Raw genomic sequence first — 25083 nt, 5'->3', positions numbered from 1 at the left:
GACATCAGGAGCTGAACCCACATCAGACATAGCTGCTTCCAGCTGCTGCCCAAAGCTGAGACCATCAGTGACAGTGATGGTACCTTTGTGATAATAAAAATGTATTTAAAGGGTGAAAACATTGTGCAGCAGCATCTGGGAGACAGGAATGAGAAAATCTGAAAGAAACAGCCCTGCAGACACCAAGGGGAAGAAGGGGAGGAGGTGCTCCAGGCACTGGAGCAGAGATTCCCCTGCAGCCCATAGAGGAACCCACACCAGAGCAGGTGGATGTGCCCTGAAGGAAGCTGCAGCCTCTTGAGAGCCTGTGCTGTAGCAGGTTCCTGGAAGGACCTGTGGACAAGGTGCCCAGGCAGAAGCAGTGAAAACACTACCGTATATTTACTCAAACTGCTCCAATGTAGCAATTCTGTTCAGAAATTTTTTGGCTGTTCTGATTATTTAGGCAGTAGAAAGTAATTCAACTATCTACACTTTGGATATCTAACTTTGGTACCTAAAGTTAGGAGGACTGTCTCACCAGGAACTTCTTATATACCCTATAAATACAGAAAGAAGCATTTCTCTGATTCTGAACTTTATGTATGACAGGAGATTCCACTTGCATCAACTCCACTGAACTTTACTAATTTTGAGAATTACAGGAAGGATACGGTATGAAAAATGACAAAGAAATCTCCTGGAAAAGGCAGAAAATGAGGAGAATTGAAACTGAACTGATGAATATCAATACCTGGAAAAGTTACATACAATGACAGTACATCTTTCCAGATGCAGAACCTAAGTGTGAGACATTAGCAACATTAAGTTATTCAAAAGACTATGAGAAGGGATTTAGAACTGCAGAAAAGGTTTATAAATATTTTAATAGTTTTCAGTATCTAAAATTATGGCAGATATTTACGCTTGTCCTACTCTAAAATCAGTCCAGTTCTAACATGATGCAGATTTCTTACCTTCTGAGTAGGTTTTAAACTGTATTGATATCAAAACACATGGAAGTACATTGAAAGAACCAAGATTAATTTTATGAGGTTTTCCACAAGTATAGTAATGTATCATCAAAGAGAACCATGTTGTTATACTTCATGAGCACATATAATAAGCATCCTAAAGTTCAGCTAACATTTCAAGGTAATGTAGAAAAGTAGTGATGAATTCTCATTATTTTCCTCTTTTATAGTAGGGGATACTGAGTTGGTATCAGTTGAGAATGCTGACAAAATACAGTCCAATGAAGACCTACAAATGTAACTACTCCAACTTAACAGCAACTACTTGATACTGCTGAAATGTTTGTAGATTCTTACTCTATTAATTACAAGTTTATGTGGCTTGGAGATTTAACTCTTACTATTTTCATCTTTTCTTTCCAGCATGCTAATAAGCAAAAAAATATGACTTATCTCAAGCTGCAGCAGTTTCTTCAAAGTTGCAATGGCTAGTATGAAGCACTTGCAAGCTGTAATTAGAACCATATTTCCAACAAAACAAACACTCCACCTCAGAAGGATTGAGAAGAAAGGTATATGAAAAAGACGGGTCTATATTGTAAAATGCTAAATCTTGAATGAAAAGACCCATGTCAAAATAATACAGCATTTAAACTGAAACATGCCACTATCTGCAGACCTAACATTAACAGGGTGAAAAAACTGCTAAATTAAGTACCTGAAGTGGAGGGGAGAATAGAGAAACCTTAAAATGAACCTCAAGGTGTAGTCCTAAATGTGCCTCACAGTTCATTTGATCTCATAGCAAGCTATTCACAAATTCTTTTGAGTCAGTAATTTGAAATGACTGTTAGTCAACAGATTATGCAGAGGCAAACATGTTATGACTTTGAATAAAAAACCTTCCTACAAGTCTGAACAGACTACTTCCTCCCACAGGAGACAGCTTTTAATCCTCAACTTTTACTAGACTTGCCATTTAAGGAAAGATTCATTTACAGCTGTGGCTTTTGGCACACACAGATGTTCAAAATAAACTATTACATGTACCAAACAGAATTTTAAATCATTTTTCCCCCCCTTCTAGTAGCTACTCCTACAAACCTGTTAAGAAAGGGATCAGAACTATTTGTAGTCATTGTTCTCAGTTCCTGAGACATTCCAGGAGATGACACAGGATTTTGAGATCCACCGTCTTGTTCCATTGTTGGAAGCTGGCTACGGAGAGCCAATTCCTAGAACAGCAGGAGTGGGAGAAAGAAAGACCATGTTAGGCATTTGAAGGCATTTTTCAGATACAAATCAATGAAATTATAGGTAATTGATGCTTTTACTGTTCCCAGCTACAAGATTTGAATGAAGTTAGGTTTCTGAAGAGAAGGCAAGAATTTTACTGCCTTTAATGATAATGAAAGTTCCATCAGTTAAGCCCAGTATTAGAGAGACTTCATTGTACCTATATTTATAGATTTAGAAATCTTTTCTAGTTCACTTTAATATCTTTTGCTAAGTCTATTCTTAAGACCAACAAAGAACTGTTAATAACACTTTCTGACCCCTAAGATATGTCTGTCAAGCTCTGCTGATTAGCACTTTTCCTCCTGTTTCTTTTCCCCTGTTCTGATTTAGTCCCTGGCTTCCTTTTTACCTTGCTTGCTTTATTCAGCAAAGTTTAGAGTCTGTACCTGCAAGTTCCCATTCACTCCTGTTTGAGGCATGCATTTTGAAATTTCTAATTGATCAAACCAGTGATTTGTCCCACATGTACATGTTAGAGCTCCTCAAATCCCTTGAAGTTTCTAAGCAAAACCAAGACGCTGCACTTCAGAAATTACAAACCTAGACTACATATGCATTTTTACGCAACTGACTGCGCACCAACTTGAATCAATCCATCCATAAAGCTTGCTTAATGAAAGTAAGTTTTAACATAAAATACACAAATTTAAAGGTGGGTGGTGATAAGCAGCATTTTGTGTAATTTCCAGTGCTCCCCTTCCCCCACCCACTTTTAAATAGGTAATCCATGAGTTACACAAGTGAAAAATAGTCATTTCCTTCAAGCAACTCTCCTGTAGCATCATTAATGGCTCCCAAAATCTCTGCTTTGTTAATGTAGAGACTGGCAAAGAAATCTATTCACTATCTTGTTATTAGTAGTAAGTGATTTCCAGGCTGTGTCTGGGAAGCTTATATCAAGCAAAACCAATCTTGTCAGTCTTGATAATACTCAATATTTCTCACTTGTAAAATGAGAAGTCTTCATCTATTCTTAGTTCTGACCCTAAGGATTTCCACAGACTTTTAATATACAAAAAATAAACCTTCTACAATTCTTGTTCAAAGTTGATTAAAAAAAAAAGTTAATTTTATTTTCCACTAGATTGTGCCAAATATTGAATGCTTCCCTACCACCTGCTTTTGTCTTCCCTTTTCTAATCTGCATACGCTTCACTCCCATGCCTGTGTATTATTATTCTACAATTCCTTTAACTCTAAGTTTCATGTATTAGAAGGTTTTCTAAACCCAGAAGTTTTAGACCTTTGTAGAAAGTGCACAAACATACCACTGGCTTTTGTGTTCGTCACACCCAACTGCCTGCTCCAAGTAAATCCAGTCCTGTGCTCATCACCACTTACTTCGCCACTGTTCTAATAAATAGTAGCAATACTCCTCATTTCCAGATCATGAGATGGTAGGCACCTTTTAATCTTTTCTATAAGCTTATCCATATGATTTTCATTTGCCATTTGCTTATGTAACAAACCCATTGTTTTACTGGAGAAGAAAAAAGAAATCCCCTTTCCAAGAGCTCCTGGCAGCAGGAAAATAAAAAAAAACACAATTTTCTCTTCTGTACCTGAATCAAAAAAAAACTGTCAGTACAGAGGGATAAGCAACGGAAAAATGGGAAAGTTACCTTTGTATTTTCTAAATCCTTAGAGGCCTAAGAGAGAGACTGAAGTTCCACCAATGTATGAACTCAGGTAACATGGTTAAAATAAATATAGCTCAGATACTAGCCAGCTTAAAAAAATTAACTGAAAATCACACTTCACTGAAGCCCCACTAAAAGGAGCTGTACTAAACCAGGAGAAAGAACTGTATTTTGCCTCTTCTTTGGCACGTACAATGAAGTGAAATATGTCTTTTTAATATTAGTACTACTTTTAGCCTTGTTTCAACAACAACATTGCTAAAAGTACAAAACTACAACTATTTTTAGCTATTAATAAGTAGCATTACTGCTACTTCTTCAGGAAGTTCAGGAGGCAGAACTACAGCACTTCCCAACAGAAGGAATGTTATTCCATTACTCATTCAAGTAATAAATTTATGTCAATCTGGGAGTCTGAAAGAGAAAGGAATTACCAAAAAAGATGAGCTATTCAGAAACACAGAACAATTTTTAATAATACCCTAAGATAAGCAAGGTTTCCTACAAGACTAAAGAATGTATTAAGACTATATTTCCTAAAAGGTGCATGTAATGGAAGCTAAACTTGTGTTACTTTAAGAATGGTCTTTCAATTTCTTCATCCTTATAAAACTGATTGTTTCCTATACTTAAACAAAAGTATGTATGGGAGTGTACAAGCCTCTCCCAGCTCCAAACAGAGTAATGTGAACTCTAGGCTTTTAGTTCATGCTTTAAAACACATCCTTTATTAGAAGTATTTAAAGTCTGGAGGCAAAAATAAAACCATGACAAAATCCTGGCTTAGATTTCTATTACTTGATCTCATCCTATTTCTGTAAGTATTTCAAAACTTTTTTTAAGTACCTCTGGGAAAATAAAAGCTTAGCATTCCTATTGTTAACACAAAAGCTGAATTTTAGTTATTACATAAAGATCAAAATGATCTGTCATCTCCTTTAGCAAAGTCATTTAAAAAATAAGGTCAGCATTGTGTAATTTATCTGGCTGACCTTACCTTTTTTTTCATAACTGCATACAGGTTTAGTTTTACATCAAGTTCCAGGTCATTCATACCATGTCCAAATTAGCTTTATAAAGTTACTCTCTTCAGAGCATTTTTATCATCACTGTGCATTTGAGGAAACGTAAAAGGCTTCCTTGGGCAACTCATATATTGTAGTCTTGCTGTACTGAACATATGATATGCTATTCTAATTGATATATCCTTTTGATGATCCTAAGGTCCTTTCCAACCCTAACTATTCTATGATTTATTTAGTTTAAAAGGGTGAATTGCAACATTTCTGCCCCTAAACATTGCTCAACTATCAAATAATCCACAGGATTCACTGGGATGGGGGAGAAGTGTTTGGAGAAAGACCATGGCACTTATGGGCAAGACTTACAGCACCAGTTATTTCTTCAGACCCAGTATTTACGTTTTTCTTTTTTGAGGCCCACAGAATTTCAGCATGTGTAGAAAAGGAACAGGGAGAACACATGGATGGATGAAGGCAAATTCAGCAATGAAGAGTTGTGCCATTAGTGAAGAGTAAGGGGGAAATATAAATCTTTCAGTATTGCAATCATGAAAACCAGCAAAATTAATTTAGGAGGCTGATAAGAGTGATAATTAATTGCACTGTATATTGCAAAGAACTCAATGCTATGCAGAGCATTGCAGGCACAAGTAAGGCAGCATAAAATGGAACAGGCATTTATAAAGAAAATCTATTTTCTTGTCTGCCTTTGCAGTCCTTTGCTGTGCCACTGCTTCATGCTCCTCTTGCTATCCATCTGCCCATGGCTCCACAGTGCACCTGCCCAGCCAGCAGCACCAGCAAGGCAGGTACGAGTCAGCAGGAGTCAGCACTCACAGAGCCAAGGCAGAGCTGGATGGCCTCCCTCTGCCCAGTTTTGTTTCCTTCTAGCAAAAGCTGTTATTCACGGCCATCTCATACTCAAGGTCAACATGACTCATATCTTCTGCTAAGCAACTGCTTTAGCAGTACTTATGTGATTCAGTTTTGCAACTGCGATCAGCACCAGCAACCCCATGAAATCCACTGCAGTGAGCTACAGCTCTTATATAGACACAAAATGTGTCCTGAAGCAATTAGAGGCATACAAACCAGACAAAGGGAATGAACAGAGTTCTGATTTACCCTATAGACTTTTAGGCAGGTTATTTATCCATAAAGACCTACATTCATAAGCAAGCAATAGAATGATTTTGCTAATCCTTAAAGTTTAGGTGCAAGTGGAATCAGAGCTTCTGACATTTTAAGTTACTCATATAATACAAGCATTTTTCCTACTGTTCAACTTCTAGCTACCAAGACTCAGCATTTCTGACTCAGAACCACAGAGTGTGAAACTCAAATTTTACAACTCCTGCCACACAAACTAATGAAGTTTTGCTTAGACCTATGGTTCTCAATGATGAATGAAGTTATACTATTTCAGAAGCCAAAGAACATTCTAAGCACCTAGTTCCCAAGCTGGCTGAATAACAGCAACGTTGCTTTTGTAGTAAAACTTAGTTCCACATTTTGTGTATTTTGATGGCAGCCAACATACCCCCAAATTCAGCCACACAAAACTCCCATTCATGAGCATTTTCCTATTAATGTTCAAACATACTTGCATTTTCTAAGCAGTATTCAAAGTAGTTCCTTACTGTACTGCTCATCAGAAATACCAAAGACTTATTATTTCATTAGGTCAAGGAGTATCTTCCTAATTTCTACAGGACATCCAACTCCAAGCTGAAATTCCAGATGGCTTGACAAAAATTTCTGTTTTATTTAATAGTGTTCACAAGTGTGAACTTAGGTCAAAAGTGTTCTAAGTGTTAATTAGGTCTAAAGAAGATGTGTGCCTTGATCTCTTAATCATTGAGCTCACAATCCAGGGGCAATTCCAAAGTAGCTTTTACTAATAGCTACAGATGACCTTTGCATATTCTTCTCCCAGCTTCAGCTGGAACTAGCATTTGTATGGCCATACGCTTAAGTCAGACAACCGACCTAGCTGAAAAATGGTCAGATCAGGTGTCTGATCTATCCTGCAGTGTAGCCACACCAACACTTCAACTAAGAGATTATGAAAATACATTAGGCACATCCTGTTCCGCTGCCTTAAGGCAATCTCTGGTAGACAGCTGAATTTAATGGCTTAAACTGCTGCAGTCCCTTTTGCCAGAGCATGTCTACCAGACCTCAATCAGAAGTTTAGTTATTAAGAAGTAAATATTTTGCTTAAAAAGCACCACACAAATCCCCAGCTGCGGTCTTCACCCCGGTTTAGGATGGCATTAGACAGCTGCTTAAGTCTTCTTCTTAATTAATTTCTAAAGTCATGGCACTGCATAGGTGTGCTGCCTCATGTGCAAGCCTCATGGTACTCTGACAAAGCTCTGTGCGACCACTGAGGAGTGACAGGTACTTGACATTACCTGTACTGATCTTTAGCTACCTAAAATACAAGTGCTTTCCTAGAAACACATGTGCATATAGAGACAACATGCTAAGGTTTTTATTACACAATGAACTTACTGCCACAGATTGAAAAAGTCATTTCATTAATTATGAAGATTTTTGGAAAGTAGCGCAGTGAATAACACTGTCTCGCTACCTACTGAAGTAAAATATACCTGCTAACAGTAACATATCAACAGTTAAATGAAAACTGAGATAAACGCATACAAACTTGATTTTTGCCTGCTTGGAACCTTCAAGTTACTTATGGTATCATACATGCTGCTCAGGTCCTTTACCTGTGTGATGGTTCTCCATGATATTCTGTTACTGATTTTAGGGAGTAAGAAATCAGTAACAATTTCTGTTCACTGTGCAAAAGAAACATCTAATACAAACTTCACAAAGGACAAAAAAACCCCCTAGTACTAGTAAAAAGAGCTATCAAGTAAGTAAAACACAAGTGGGAGACATTTACTTCCACTAAATTAAGAAGTTTCAGTTATTATTTGTGACTTGGTTTAAAAAGTTCAACCGGAAGCAAAAATTTTAAATGGGAAACAAACTTTGTTGGAAAGACTCCTCACTGTGTCATAGCTAACCCTCCTCAAAACTTCTCAGATAATGGACCTCTTCAAAGTAAGACTTATTTTCTCTTTTAAATACCAAGCAATAAGGCAAATTAAAAATATGGGACGTAAACCAGCTGTGAATTTCCTGCAACTGACTCGTTATTTTCTTCCTGACTCTTGTAAATATAATTTTCAAAAACGTTTCTGTGTACCAGTGGCCGTGTCTTCGCTGGTCAAAAAAGCCATGTTCAAAGACCAAATGGCTGGCTTCAGTGCCTTATCTCCATAAAAGAATAACAAAAACCCAAGCTCACAACAAAACTGCACATTAAAAAAAACCCCAACCAAACCCCAACAAGAACACACTGATGAAATCAAGACAAATAATTTACCTTGTTAATCTAGGTCAGCATAGATAATAGAAGGATAAGGGACATTCAAGTGATAACACTGTTTGGGACTCACTAAGAATCAGAAATAACTGTTGCCCATCATTTCCACTAAGATTTGAACATAAGCATATCTTGTTATTGAAAGACATGACAAGGAAAAGATAAAAAAAACCCAAAACAAAACAAAAATCCCCCCAAACCAAGGCCTCAGTGAAACTTCCACCTTCTCTAACATCATGGAAGTTCAAGAGTACAGAATTCAAGAGTATACTTGTTTTTAATGATGCTTTCCTTACTTTCTAGAAAATGGCCCACACCTGACAGCAACACTGCTTTCTATTGGTATATATGCAAAGTGACTTAAAAAAAATCTTTTACTGAAAAATAGTAATATTGTCCTAAGAAATTAGTACTTTCCTGGAACAGATTCTTTGCAGATTCTTCACTGAGTAGGGGAATTTCCAGAATGTCACTCAAAAGTTGATAAGCAATAAGTCTGGGGCAACAGGACAGAGAATATGAGAGAGGTAGTTCATAAAATATAAAGGAGAAAAAAGAATGAAGACAACAAACAGAGAGCACATTCCAGGTATGCAGAACTATAACGAAAGCAGCACAGATACAACAGAAAAGTAGCTGGAAAGCACAACTGAGCAGAGAAGCAAGAAAGCTGGGCTGTATCTAGTTCTCAGACAGGTATCTCCATTTAATGCTGGAAACAAGCAGTACATATGGAATGAGCAAGCATATACAGAGGAACTTATCACATAAACAGCTGTGTAGTATGCTGATCTTACTAGCAAGTACCCTAATATTAGTGGCAGACAAGTGATCTCCCAGTCTCAGCACAAGAAAGTAGTCTGCACACAACATCCAAGAATAATGCATTATTTGCCTCTATCTCAGCCACTGTATACTGGAAGGCAAGAAACCTGTTACCTGGTATCTAGCCCATTTTATGATTTATACAAAAGCTGACTGACACCTGCTTTAGGTGAGACACTGGACAACTGGATGCTAACTGCAGGAAAATGGAAGGAGAGCTTGTGGGGATGGAAAAATAGTCAAGTCACTCAATCCCTTAACTAAAAGAGGCAGGCATTTTTAAGATATTCATAGGTAACTGATGATGATGAGCATAAGTAACTGGACGGATGTACGTCCCTGGATGTACCAATAGCTCCTGTTTATATACAGTAAATATGTGAGTTTTAATTCTTGCTTCAAATACCTTTGACTTGGCCATTTTTGGAAACATGGTAAAATACATCCTCATCTAGACAAGATAAATACTTGCAACTAAAGAGAAGCTGAGCAGTTGTTTTAACTTTCCAGGAGGTATTTAAGTGCTAAGGCCTCCACACATAACACCTGGAGTGTTATTGTCACTACAGGATACTAAAATATCATGGCAGTCAGATAAAAACTGGCAAGGGCACAATTCAGTACCCAAGAAAAACTGGCCAAAGATATTAATACAATGATGGCACTGCATCCAGGCAAAATGTCAAGAAGGAAGAGGAGGTTGGTCTGGATGTAGGACGCTGGACTGAAGGACCTTAACCAGCCTATTTGATTCTGGAATTAAGGAAAGCTCAGAGACTGGATTGAAAGTTAAGAAACATTTCTCGGGTTTGTTATTTCAATTAAAAGAGACACCTCATTAGAGCCAATCTTCAAGAACGCTAATATCACATAACATTTCTTTACAAACAGAACACCTCTAAAATAGACTTAGTCTTCCCAGAATTAAGAGCACTTAAGATTATGTAAACTTTCAGTATTCCTTGAAAAAACATCTAAAATTTAGCAAGAGAAGTTATCATTCCTCCCCCAAGCACAACTTCATCACCACAAAAGCAGGTAATTTCTCTATAAACTTTTTTTTTTCACAAAGGAAAGAAATGATCTGTCAAAACAGATGAAGTTGAGCAAAGAAAACTTAGTTCTTTCCAGAGATTTTTCACAGATTTACAGGGTTGGATATGACCGTATAGGATGTACAGAGTGGGACTTCAGTAATGGCATCACTGATGAAGACAGATGACATTTGCTCAGTACAAGGCCTCAAGAAGCATTTAGAGAACAATTTCCAGAATCAGTTCCACATGTGGCTGCTCACTACATGAGTAAGGTGATGTGTGAGAACACAAAAAATACATGTAGATGATAGAACACAATCTAGCATTACAGAGATTTTAAGTTGACACGATTGCTTACTTTTCTATCCACGAGATCACTCAAATGCAGCTTTACTCATAAAACTGATCCCAGGCAGGTGAGTACAGAGGTAAGCCTGGTGTGCAGCCTGTTTATATGTAACTGGAATCCTGATTTTTGCATAGATCTTTCACCAGTTCCCATCACAAAGAAAGTAGAGCGACTACCATACATATATTTACTGAATTACTAATAAGGTCCCTTTGAGTTTTTGCAGCTCTGTAGTATTTTAAGCCAAAATTTCAAGTTCTACTTTTACTAAGTACAAAACTGATCCCAAAGTTCTCAATCAGCTGCATATTTCTGAGTCGGCAACGGAAATGAGTTACTGTGGAAAAGCGAACAGTTGTATGACAGGGCTTCAGGAATACAAGAAAACATAGAATACTCTTTTGATGCTCAGAGTAAGTGTCCCATCTGACCTAATTATAGGAGAAGATTAGGTGTTTCCAACTGGCGCGGAGGAATGTGCTTCTCTGTTTATTTCCTTGTTTACAACAATCCCTAAGGACTTTTTTTCTCCTCTGTAATAGGATCTAGTATTGATTGATAAGATCATTATGCAGTCAATGCTCTGTAAGTCAATCAAATTATTACATCTCAATTAAAATGCTTCCGTTTTAGAGCTGCACTGATACTACCAAACAGGAAAGTACTTCCATAGTGTCAGTACTGTTTCTAGGGTCAGAGGATCCTATTCTGAAGATGATCTTCTCAAGGGAACTATTAATGTACAAATTTTGCAGTACTCTTAAGAATGCAATAGTACACCAGTACTCGTGACTTCCAAACACAGGATACCTTCTTTTATTCTCCTTTCCTAATGTGTAGAGTGTTTTTTCTTAGAAAAACGATTTACAGTACAAGCCAATATAAATATTGTCCTAAGAACCAGCAGATTAGGAATCTCAGCAATAGCAAGAAAGAAGCTCTGGGAATATATCCATAAATCCACTTTCAGAGATTCATTCCATATTCAACTTCTTAAAAGCCTAAACAAAGTCTACATTAAACTTTACTATCCTTCACATTTTGACCAGTTTTCTTTTGCTCTGGGCTTGGGAGGCTTCTGAGAACTATCGTTTCCTACACAGAAAATAGATCTATGCAGGAGCCTGTCAAACCGGAATAATTACATATTACATCCCCACAGCAATTATTTTGCTAATGTAATCTCTTAAATAATTTTGCTACACTATGCATGCTTAAAAATCGTAAATATTTCAAGTGACTTTTTATCCACTGATTACAGCTATCCATCTTTAAGATCATACCTGTTTAAATGAACTGATAAGAACATTCATATGAACAGTATTTAAAAGTCACAAACTACTACCTTAGATATAATGGGAGGTTTGCTTTAAATACACATCTTGATGACATCAGGACTGGAACCAGTAGTATCCTCAAGAATGCTAAACAAGAAGGTTGTTTTCAATGCAGAAAAATGTGCAATGAATTCTTCAGTTGCTTTTAAGTATTGATATAAAGTTGTGGTAGTGCAGCACTCTTCAAAACTATGTTAGGGTCGTGGCCAGAAATGGTCCAAAAATGTGTACAGCAGAGCTAGTAGGGTTTTTTGTTCATTTGCCTCTTTCAGAATGCCTTCATGTAGCAAAAAGTTACCCTGATAGCCTGATTTAATGCTTGCGTTTTTCTAATTATGCTGAAACATCAGTTAAGAGCCTACCTGATGTTTTGGAGAATTTGCTGTGCTGGGATTGATATTCCGCAATGCCTAAGAGTAAAAATAAGATGGATAAAAATTACTTTAGCTGCATGGTTTGCCTATGCAGGCCGTCTTTATAAACACCATCTTGTAGTATATCAAGCCCCCAAACAGGCCAGATGAGACAGAATGAGGGAGTCAAGAAACTATGAAAATTACAACACATTGAAACAGAACTCAGAGATTTACTGACCAGGGAGAACAACATGAAGGGAACTGGCTGTCACCTGGTCCAAAGTTAGTCAGGCTCTCAATGACAACTGAGGCAAGAAGATAATTAGAAGGCCTACCTAGAAGCATGCTAGCACAGGGTAGAATGCCTCTTGGTGGATTAGTTGCGAAGCAGTAACAGCAGAAGCCCAGATGCTTAAGCAGAGAGAAAGTCCTGATGCCACGTTTGCAATGTATTCTTACCTAGAGTACTATAAAAAGTTAATGGCTGTTAAGATGACCCATCTTACACCAAGAGATGCTGAAGATTCCTACAAAACAGAACTTGACTACAAAGGGGATAATGGGAGTCAGATTTCAGGACAGAATACTGCAGGTGATGAAGAATGAGAAAAGCTGTCTTTGAGGACATTAAGATATCATCTTCTCCTGAAAGAAGGCCCATCACCCAAAGTGAAAAGGGAAGAGGGTAAGACTTAAGGTTTTCTTCAAAGAAAAATTAGTGCTTTCTCTACCAGATTCAAAACCCCCGAAGAATATCCTAAGTATCTAGCACAGACGATATTAGATCTTGAAACATTCAGATGGGAAAATTGAAGCAGAAGGCTTAAAGTCATGCCCGAATCCAAAATCCAGAGATTCCAGTGTCCAGTCCTACACTTTAACATTTGCTACAGCTATATTCATACAGTAGAAAAATACTGAAAGGAATAGCTGAAAGCCTCATTATCAAGTTTGAAATTCTTCAGCATAAGAAAACCACAGTTTCAAAATGCAGCACGAGTAATTCACTTGCTTCATGTTCCACTCCACTCTTTAACAGGTAAGATTTTGTCAACAAGGTGTCTTCTCAATGCATCTTGTGTAAACTGTACAAGCACGTTGAAATTTTACAGACTGACAGGTTCTAAAAGTGAAAGACTTTTCTCCACTTAGGGAGAACTAAAGCTGCTGTGGGAACCAACTTCTTGCTTTTTGCATGACTCAGAACTCAATGAACATGAAATACAATCTCACAAGGAATATCCAATCAGATCAACGGTCCATGATGTCATCCTAACAGTAAAGAAGCCTGTTCTTGTGTTAGAGAGAGCAATGAGGGAGGAAAGCAAAATCCTTCAGTCTGCTAAGTCAGATGCTTCCACTACCAAGCTGATACCAGTAACAAAATGAAATCAGACTTTTTTAGATCTCAAAGCTTTTTGTACAGTCATTGATATTTAGGATTTACTGAAACAACAACTTAGAGAAAACAAAACATAACATACAAAAGAAATAGTGGAAGTAGGTGTCTAACCTGTGGCCTCACCTGCCGAAGCAGTTCTTGATGCTTCAGTCTCAGCCTTTCCTTCTCCATCTGTAGCTGCTGAAGTCTCATCTGTTGTTGCTGGTTGGAGCTACTCCCACCCATCACACCACCCTGGGGACTCTGAGGGGCCAGAGGAGGTGGCTGTTTCACTGGAGCACTTTGGCTGATTCGCTGATTCATGGCTAAGGAACCAAAACAATAAACATTTAAAAATGAAATACAAAGACACATAAGGAAAGTATTATACTTAGAAGACATAGATTAAAAACTTTAAAAATTACAAGCCATGACAGTACAAAACATGCAGCTATGTTGATGTTCAGAATGTGAAATATTTGCTCATGTGTTATTCCTGTAAAATCAATGTAAGAGTCTCATGCTTAAGAGCACACACTTGCTCCAAAAGCTTCTGAAAATAGTCAAATGTGTAAGTTGGTGAAAAATTCAAAGTAGCCATAAAATATGAGAAGGATTTATCTTCTTCCTAATAAACTATTCTCAATTTAGACACAAAAATACAAAACCACTTTTTTATTCATGTGAAATCTTGGAATCATTAAACTTGAGAACACACAGAATGACAAAACATCTCACTTGTATCAAACTACACTTGATTAAAAGCTACCATTCTTCTCAATGTGGTGCAAGTCACAGAATCATAGAATAGCGTTGGAAAGAACCTTAAGTTCATCTAGTTCCAACCCCCCTGCCACTGCCAAAGACAACTTCCACGAGACCACGTTGCCCAATTACTAGACCATGTCACCCCAACGTCATGCAACAATCATTCACATCCTTGTCACATCAACTTTTGAGTGTTACAGGCTCCATTGAGGGCAGCCTGTCATGCAAAATTAGAGCTGGTATAGAAACAGCTTTATCACCAGAAACAGATGAATTACACAGCCAAAATACATCAATACAGGAAACATTTTGCTGATGCTTCATTTTCTTTTACCCCACAGAAGTACATGATGCATCTTTTCTGGGGTGTGGAGAAGAAAAATTGTCATCTTGTATGCCTAATGCACAATGAAAACTCATCTTCCCTTCCCCCAGAAGAGCAAGACATAAGACAGTTTCATTGTATAAAATAATGCATGACTGGGATGCATCTACTTGACAGCCCTTGATTTTTTCCCCACTCAAGACCTGTATGTTTAAAGTCAACAGAGGCACTGGAGTTCCCATAGTGAAACAGAGGGCTAGGAAAGACTGTATTACAAGAGCACTGTTTTCAGGGGCTTTGAGTTTTGGAATTAGCTCTCTATCCTGTTGTTGCGAACAGCCTGAATCTGTTAACATTCACAGTATGCTGCAGAAAGCATTTGTTGAAGCAGTGATGGCAGAGTGGTATGGATTCCTTTTTTTTTTTTTCTTTCCCTGGGAATGAGGATTATGGTTTATGGGAACTAGGAAAAAAGAGGGAATGAGCTTCTTTTAGGATGACAGGCTGATTCGGTGCAAAGAAAGCCATCTGTTGTGTAGGTCTCAATCAATGTTTTTCATCATACAGAGAAGATTCCTGAAACATTAACACTTCTAACTATCAGAATAAAAGAGAGTTCTCATAAAGGATCTGTATCATTTTTTCTCTGAAAAGCCCTTCAGTCTCCCCTGTCTTATGAGTATTTAACTTAATTTACAATAGTGTTTTTCTTCTGTTCTGCAAAAGCCTAGATATATTTATCTCAAAATAAAACTAAAACCGGCTGCTGCTTTACAGCCTTGCTCATTTTTCCTCCTTCCACAGCTCGTCCTTCCATTGAGAGGTAGCATATGAAGAAGAAATGCCATAGGCTCACTGGGGTGAGAATAGAAAAGTAAAAAAACAGTTACTTGTCTCTCTAGTCTACCTTTTCAACTATTCTGTAAGTCCAGCACAGAATCAATAGTCTAATGGAGAGATGGGTCACATTTTCATGAGTCAAGTCAAAATTAAATCAAGTGTCAGATGGATTGAAACAATTTGAAATACTCTTGTGTAGTTACCTGCAAGACAGCTTCATACATAAGATTATGATAAAACTTCCTACAGGTAGAGTGCACAGGTAAAGGTAGGAAGAGAAATTGAATCTCAGTACCAAGCAGAAACAACAGAGCATTACATGTTCAACCCCAAGCTGCAAGCCCTATCCTGTCCAAGCGGGGGAAAACAAACTAGAGGGAAGACAACACCACTCTGGATGAAAGCTTAAAATCAAGCAGTTGATCTTAAAAGACATCCAGTATCACTTCATCATCAAAACTGAACTTCAGGAAGAGGTGACCAGGATGAGCCAATCAACCAGATTTGTGACATAAGCTATGGTACCTAGGCCAGCAGCAGGACAAGCTGCTGCTCTGCTAAACAGACACAGAAGGTTCACATGCCCCAGGACACCAGGAACTGCAGAAGTTTCAACAGTACCAACAGCTGCCCTGCAAGGATCTGAGCAGTGAACTATTAATTACAAGCTCCACTTGCCCTCCACTGGGAAATCCCTGCTGGAAGACTGACAGCAACAGGAATAGCTACATTTACCAAATTAGGCTGAAGTTGAAGCTAGAAAGCCCACCAAGCAGCTTTAGACAAGCTGGACACCACTGAAGGAGTATCTCCTCCTTTCTCTCTTTTACCAAGAAACCTATCAAGTCTCGAACAAGGACCATTGCCTTTTGGTTTTCATATCATAACCTGTTTCACCTTAAACGCAGACAAGGAAAGGGCTAGTATGGGACAACAGAAAACAGCCTTCTATTGCTGTTAGCTAATTGCAACTCAAGCAGAAGTCTGTGCTTCTTTCAGAAGTTCCAGGATTCAAGCCCTGCTATTAAACAAGATGGGAGGTAAATTACAGTGGAAAGACGGACAAAGGTTAGAAAATTACAATCACCTGAAAGAAGCACATCTATGCTAAAAGCAAACTACCTACTGCGTAAAAATTAAGTACCCAAAGCTGAAGAATGCCGGTTTTCTTTTACTTAAAAAGGCCACCTTTATGGCCTTGTCTCCAACTTATATAATCATGGTTTCGGAGCCCCTGCTTCATGCAGTTCACAGCCAAGTCATATTACAGATAACCTCATAAAAATGTAACAGTTTCTAACCTTAAACTCTTAAATGCATTATCACTAACATCCCTTCAACATGTTATGAATTTGGTTTTCCTGTCTGTACTCTGGAACTAACTTCCCTCTCATGCCAAATTCTTAATATTTTATGTATTGTTATCTTTCTGACAGCTGCTTGTATTATTCTGGTTCTCTCTGATCACGGTTTGCTTCATTCTTCTCATCTACTGACACTGCAATTAAAACTGTAAGAAACAAATCATGTTTGACTGATGTTTTTCATTTTATTCCCTCATCCTAGATTCCTGATATGTCTCCTAATGTGCATTTTCAAAGTAATGTTTCTAAACCAAAAGTGTATCTAAACCACAAATACCATAATAAGATACAGAGACTTTAATGTATATTTAAGATTCATCAATAAATATTTTTGGAAAATTATTATAGTTTTGTAACTCTTCAGAAACTGAACCTAAGAATGCAATTTCTAGACCTCACTCAGGTACCCATTAAAGAGATTTTTCTGAGCATTTTATTATTTCAAGAATGCAACTGCAAAACACTTCAAATTGACAAGATTTTAAACTGTCCTCAGAACAGATGGGGAGATGTTTTTCATATAATGGAACTATTTTGACTGTGAAGTTAAAACTTAAAAGTTCGGACATTTTAAAAAGATACCGCTAACTGAATTTTAGTGACTTAACAACACACCCAAGTGAAGAATCAGGGGAAAAATCCACCACCACTAATAACACCGAATGCTTTTCACCCATCTTGGCTGATGACACAAGTATCTTCAAGGCAAACAGGAAAGAAGAATGTAATTCTCTATAGTTTCCAGCACAATATTTAAAGAAAACAGGGAATATACACCTCATTTCTAATGACAGGAAAAAACAGAGGGGTTAAAGTTTTTATTACTGTTGGGCTTATGCTTTTGTTTGTTTTGGTTTTGGGTTGTTTTGTGGTTCAGGTGTTTTTTTAATTCTCAACTCTTCATTACTTACTGAGGACACAACTATAGAAATCTGCAATCAACATAATCTCAGATAAGCACATTTTAATTTTCCACATCTTATGGGTTTGTGGGGATCCTGACATGCACAGCTCTTTTTAGGAAATCTGAACTCATAGGCAAAGGGCTTCATTTATCTATTAGTTAGGACTTATCAGTTTTCTAATGCATCCTGTTCCTTACCTTCCATGGCTATGGAAAACATTTAAATAAGGGGCTCTGCACCCACACAGCAGAGTCTGCAAAGACCTCACAGGCAGAGAAGGAACAAACAAGTCTTTGTTTCTAGAAGAGGGGGATTTGAGGGAGGAGGAGGAGGAGGGGCAGACAAGTTAAAAACCATGGGCAACTTAAGACAATAAAGATCTTGCTGTCCCAGAATATGGCTTAGCTTCACTATCTGCAGAATACAGCCAATTGTAATAGCTGCAATATGCTGTTGAGAACAGAGAATTAGTGGTCTTCAAATGTTACACATTAAAAGTTTTATTGCCCAAACTCAACAGCAAAATGCCCATTCTGTACTGTAGCAGATAATATTTGACAGTTACTGAAACAAGTTTAGACTGCTGTCTACATCCTTAATGGGGGGGAGGGGAGAGGGACCAAAAACCAAATCAAAAGCGGGAAACAATTACCAGTCATCAGAGTTGGAGAGAAAAGGCCAGCAGATTGTTAACAACTCAAAACATAAAAGGCTAATTCTTTCCCAAGATTCTATGCCAATTAAAATCACACATACCATGGCACAGACAGTTTGCAGTAACACAGCACCTCAGCACCTTTCTCCTATGGAGAATTTCCAAAGACTGCTGTAGAGACACAGCTGAATGTTTGATGAGTTTTCTTTTGTATTTATCATTTCATCCTTCAACACTAAATCTAATCTGCAAATTTAAGGACATTATTTATTTAAACAACAACAAAGCTCAGGGTCTGAGCATACTATAACTTACTGTTCTTAATAATAAGAATCAGTGTTTCCATTGAAAGAACTGAAAGAGAGCACTTGTCCCCTTCAGCTTCATTTGGAAACCAGACAGCTTTTTTGTCCATCATTTTTTGGCTATGGCCAGGTTTATGAATGGTGCTAGTTTGCAGCACGGCAACAAAGGCAAAAACCCTCTTTGATTAAATTGAAAAGAGCTGTGAAGAAAAAAAAAATTACCAGCAGGATTTTAAAGAATGAGTCTCGGAAGTAATAAAAACTTGTTCCAAGTGGCTTTTTTTGGAGAGACTTGGTACAACAATTTGTTGTTTAATCAGGATACAAATCATGTTTCTGGACAGAACTCTTTATCAGGTATTGCTATGTTACTTTAAGGAAATTACAGTTTCAGTTTCATAATTCTGCTGTTAGAAAACAACAAAAAAATTAGCACAATAAAACATTCTATTGTTTTCAGTCTTAAATTAATCTAAGAATCCTGGAGTTTACAGTAAGGGGGAAGCCTGAATGATCTTCTCCAGATCATTTTCTGTCTCAAGTGTACAAACAAATCCTAGTGTATTAGGTAAAAATAAATATTCACACACTCCTGAGCTGGACTCCTAGTTAAAGCAAGATATATCTAATGAAAATACAAATACCACCTATTACAGAAGTATGTCCAAACAACAGAAGTTACGAAATCCAGTAGAAAATACTCTAATAAAAAAATAAAATTAACAGTTTGCTGTCAAAAACCCAAGTAAAACTGTTTTCTGTATATAAGAAACAAATCATGTTTCAACATGACTGAATTCAAGAAGGAAAAAAGCTGACGCCTCTTTGAATTTTAGATTATATATGATTAGATAGAGAGCATATAATTATTGTGTGTATACATATATTTAGATTAAAGATAATGAATGATGTGTTCAAAACGATCCACCTTCAATTTTGAATGTAGTAGTATGCTCATTAACAAAGACGTGCAAACTGCAGCATTTAAAAGATATGGTGGAAAAAATGCCCCCCTATTAAGGGGGCAGCTTTCTTTCATGGTCACAGCTGTTCCAGCGCAGCACTGAAGGTATGCATTATCTTTACTGGCATAAAGACACCATTACCAACAAAATCTCCTTTCCCAAACAGGATTAAGTTATTCTGAAAACAAAACAAAACCCCAAACACGTATAAACTTACATAAACATACTGCCCTGACAAATCCCTAAAAAGTGAGGGGTTCTTTTTTTCCTTTTTATTAGCATATAAATCTACACAAAGTAGGTAACTGCAACCTTACACAATACTTGTAGACAGATTTAACAATTTCTTCTGTGAACTACATTCAGTGGAGATACCTAAATACATCCTGCTTTTGAAGAAACAAGATTTCACTTTCTGCTGAACAACTAATAAACTTTTATTGTCACTACCGTAAGGGCAGCATCCCCTATTACAAAGGGATGCTTACCAGTGAAATTTTATCCACCTCTGCAGATTCACAAGCAGCTCACTTTGACACAAGTCACTGTGTTCACTGAAAACTGCTGCTCCTCCATCTGACCACATTCCCTGACACACACATCAATATACAGAAACCTTTTCCCCATCCTAAGCAGTCTCCTGAAATTGCTCTTCTGGAAGAGAGAGACAGGGAAGTGAAAAAACTAATACCACTATACCTTTCAGATGAATCAAATCCACTATTTTTTTTTTGAGAGCATGTAAACAAGAATATGCCATTGCATTTGCAGATCAAAACCAAATTTGACTCATGCTCTGCGCTTTTGCACTTTTCTGCAGATCTGGAACTTAAAAAACCTGGAATGCCACTGTGACCAGACACAGAAAAAATGCATCCAGTCTAGGGTTCTAGTTCTGTCTTGCCCACACATATGCCTCTGGCAAGGATACTACAAACTAACTTTAAAATACACATATTAAAATGCTAGACAGGTAAAGGACGACAAAGCAACAGTATGGAATACTTCCATTTCATTTCTGATACTTGAAAATTAGCAGATGTTCTGAATCTTAAGCACTTTTCAGATTTGGTGTGTGATTTATTTTTGGGGTTTTATTAATGGAAATGATAAAAACATGTTTCAATGAAATCTACAGGTGCATTTTACTTCAGTATTTCTGCACAAATCCTTTTCATTGTTTCAAAGGTTCTTGCACTACAGAAAAGGAAGAAGAAAATTCTGATGTGCATTCCCTATCCTCCCAGTTCTTATCACTTTTATTCCTTTTCTTACTCATGTATATCAAACAGCTACTGTACACAGAGCCCCCATGGCTCTTGCATAATGATATTAAACACTGTCTTCCCTTGCCTTCCCCCTTACCCAAAATTCATACAGAACTTAAAAAAAAAACATTAACACAATCTCTAAGTGGGAGTGATAAAGTTGTGCCAATGATTTCAATCTGACATCAGATCTTTGCTTTATTCTCCATATGGCAGCTCTGACGCTTGAAAGAACAGAAGGAAAAGGACTGGGCATGTGTAGCACAGGTATGATCACTTGTAACAAGCCTATAAAACCGAAGTGTGTAATAAAATAACAAGAAAACTGAAACAGTATCTTGTTTTACTCTAATTCCTGCAGACAGACTAGCCTGACTTCTCTAAAGGAGTACTACTGTTTAAACACAAGACTTACACCAACCCACTAGACATGCAGAAATAAACTGCCAGTTCCTGGTATTTTCCCACTTCATGACCCATCTTTGAATGTAAAAAGTTTCCTCAAAAGGGAAATTACTTTAGAGTTGCATTTCAGAAACAAGCCCTATCATATGCAAAATTAAATAACAGCTTAAAATCACATTAATGGTATTTGATACAAAAGCCAATTCTTGGAAACTTGTATCAATAAAATTGAATGATTCCAAACTTCGACTGGTTCTAGGAAATTTAATTTTATAGAAAAAACGGATATTCTACTTCACCAACTTCAGCCACTCAGAATGCACAGCTGACCTGCTTCCTACCTTCATGTTCTTTTACTATCAAGATAACTTGTTAACTTATTTGGAAGGCTTAAAAAGAAAAATCAGTAGGATCTGTGAAGTATGGCAAATAAACAATAGTAGAAGGTAGTGAAAGACACACCAGTCCAAAACACAAACTCAACCGGACAATGCAATTACCATACATAGCTTTCTAAATAAATAAATGTATAAATACAAGTAATTTGAAGCCTCTTACTATGCAGCCTGCAAAGGCACTGAGAAGGTAGGACAGCATGTTTGTACCAGATGCTCCACTAGACAAGAATCCTGCTGACATAGGCCTAAGGATCCCCCCCTTCCATCCCCATTCCTTTGATCTCATGTCATCTTTTATGATTGACTGTGCTTGGCATGAGAAGACCCTTCTCTCATACTTAGTTCTTTTCTAGATTTTAAAATTTGTGAATTCTCCTAATCTAAAACTGTTCTAAAGTCAAATACATGGACTTGGATGATCAACATCTGAGCTACAAGACTTCACTGCTGCTTAAGTGGTATAGCTGAAGACCTGAAGCCCACTTCAAAGATTTTAGCTGAGTCTTGTAACAAAGTCCTTATCTTCAACTTGGAGCATTAAGGTTTTAGATCCAGCCTACTCCACATCAGGTATTCAGGCCGGTACTCTTATCTGATATGTCAGTCTTAAAAGCCTGCTCCAAGAAAGAATCCATATTAACTACATCCTTTTATTTCCTGTTCAAAAGCATGAATGCAATATCCAAATTCCCCTTACCAAGTCAGTAAGTAGGTGTGTCCGCCTAAAACAATTTCTTCGAACTGATCCTCCTTCCTCTCTAGCTATGTTAATGGAAAATTACCAGCACTATTTCTTTGAAAAAAAGAAAAAGGAGAGGAAAAAAAAAGGTATATGCACATTTACTGGAGAAAATAAAGATGAATGTAAAGCTTCCATCCAATGAGGAACATACGAAGACATAAGGGCTGTCTCCCTGGAAGCTGGGAATTCAGAAGCATAAGGGCAAAGACTCTTCAAACCTTCTGTTTCTGAGTACTGGAATAGAAGAGTATGTTTGCACATACCATTCAACAGCATTATTGTTTTCAATGGTTCTTCAGATTCATGAAAGTTGCATTATCAAGGAAGAAATTAATTTCTCCTTCTGTTTCAATCAACATTAGTATCACTGTACTAATCAAAAGCTTCAACATGACAGAGATGAATGCACTTAGGATTGCTTCTGAAAGTGTTAGTGGTCAACAAATAGTGAAATCTAAGCTCTTATATTAAAACACAGTGATAGAAAAGGGAATGATAATCCCCAGGGGGAAAAAACCCAGCAGGGTTTTCAACCTATATTAAGCACAGAAAGGTAAACTTCTGAGTCATTCACATGCTATTTAGGGTCACAGCACATATTTGTTGAGGATCTCCACATGATAAATAAATGCAAGGCTCAGTAAGCTTGCTCTGTCAAACAGATTTTTTTCTTCTTTACTGACTTAAGGAGGTCAAAAGTAAGAAAGCAAGATGAATAAAATTTTGTATTTTCTTGGCTCAAATGATGAAAACATAAACCACAATACAATACATACAACTTAAGATTTCAAGGAAAACTCCTTCAAGCTCAACAGCAACTAGCAGCTTGTCTCTATTTGCCGTCACTCTAGATCAGAAGAGCCCACATGCTTTTTTTTTCCCTTTCCTGCCCCTTTCAGTTAAACTTGAGCTCTTTGACTGAAAAGGTCTGGAACAGATTAAAAGTCCGACCACAAAATAAAGAGCTTTGGCATGTACTCAAGCCTGTCTGGGATACACATACGCAGTGGGCCCAAAAAGGGAAGCTATGCAGCAAGAAACCCTCATGCAGTCTTTTGGACTTTACTAACTTCTTTGAGTTTAACTGCACAGCCCTAACATCTGATGGAGTTTCAGCATGCAGAAGACAAGTGGCTTTTGCCCTTAACAGTTAAACCATAGTATTTATGGGAGTACAAAATAGTTCTGAGAAACAAGATTCATCTCACCACCTCTGTCAAATAAAGCCTTTTCCACATTCCCTTTTAATTCCAGCGCATCACTGGAAACTATAAAGTAATACAAAGAAAAGAAAAATACATACCCTGCAAGGTTACTTAAGTAAATATAATTGACCTGCCTCTTTTAACTGCAAAAGGCAACACTGATTTTCAAGATGACTGCTTCCTTTTCAGCCTTATTCACTTATTAAGTAATTGTGAAGTTGCAAATTATCCACACACTCCCCTTACAACAGGCAAACAGACCTACAACTCTGGCTGGTTTTCAAGCCAGCAGGGACATTTGCCAAAGCTGACAACCTTCAATACATGCCCCACCTTTGGGCTCAAGTTGCACAGTGGTTCAACCTGTCTACAAACTGGTGAGCAGTTTATAAACAAAGTGTGACAACCTGGTGTTCTCTAGAAGAGCAAACGGATGTTTAAAGTAAGCACTCAAGCCTGCAGAACAAAAACGCTGAAACTTCTAACAGCTATTTCAGAAAAACAAAACAGAACAGTCACTGTGAGTTTTGCAGCTCTGTGTTTATATGGCATTCATGGAGTTAATGCCTCTCCCAAAAGGGGCCCACAGTTGTTGTTAGGTCAACCCCTGTAAAGCTTCAAAGGCTTTGTATCCCCTCAGCCTGACCTACTCAGTGATCTGCACACTGTTTTCATTTAGTTGCATCGAGTCCAAAACGAAAGCCTGGAAACCACAATGATCTCTTCATTTTTTTATTTTATTTTTTTTTACCCCTACTGTTTTTTCCATGGCTCTGGAAAAATTACTAAAATCCAAAGGAGTTGAAAATTGGGAAAACAAATCAATGGCAAATTAATGCAACTAAAACAGCTTACATACACCAGTCATGGCTTTATACGAAAACTAAAGTTGTAATATCACCTTAAATACATCAGAATAATCACTTGGACATTCTAAGGGACTAGTTTAGAGTCTCTTAATATTATATGTATTGCTATTCATAATCATCAGTGCCAATGTTTTCTTGAAACATTTGCAGCTCTGCACTTCATATAGATCAAAAAACATTAAAAATGAGATATCAATTCTATTTCTTTACATTTTTACATCTAGATCTTGTGATCCCTAATTTATTATTTCTATTTCCAGTATTATATAGTCTTTACCCCAGAAGAAGATTATTAAAGTAGAAGCAACAAAACCTACCATTTATCTCCATATCGTTTAAAACAAAATTTTGTCATGATCATCACTATGACAAGCTGGAATTATAAGCTGGTATGTGTTTCAAGTGTATTAAACAGCATAAATTATTATTTGACAATGCCTTTTTCCTGAAGACAGCACAAAGGAACA

General features: G+C 37.3%; 1 protein-coding gene across 8 annotated transcripts in view; it reads right to left on the bottom strand.

Annotated features, from left to right (window-relative positions):
• YAP1 (Yes1 associated transcriptional regulator) overlaps window positions 1–25083 on the bottom strand; it is an 86633-nt gene that overhangs the window by 5619 nt on the left and 55931 nt on the right. For 2 of the 8 annotated variants that reach the window (XM_034072658.1, XM_034072642.1), the window contains 3 exons: window positions 13735–13928; window positions 12228–12275; window positions 2058–2188 (listed from right to left, as the gene is read on the bottom strand). In XM_034072658.1, coding sequence (XP_033928549.1) covers window positions 2058–2188; window positions 12228–12275; window positions 13735–13928 — 373 coding nt within the window. The remainder of the gene's footprint in view (window positions 1–2057; window positions 2189–12227; window positions 12276–13734; window positions 13929–25083) is intronic. The other 6 variants (XM_034072663.1, XM_034072645.1, XM_034072671.1 and 3 more) reach the window with 3 other exon arrangements.

This window comes from Melopsittacus undulatus, chromosome 2 (assembly GCF_012275295.1).
Source record: "Melopsittacus undulatus isolate bMelUnd1 chromosome 2, bMelUnd1.mat.Z, whole genome shotgun sequence".
Lineage (NCBI taxonomy): Eukaryota > Metazoa > Chordata > Aves > Psittaciformes > Psittaculidae > Melopsittacus > Melopsittacus undulatus.
Note: the sequence above shows the minus strand (reverse complement) of the source record. Positions and strands in the feature narration are given on the sequence as shown.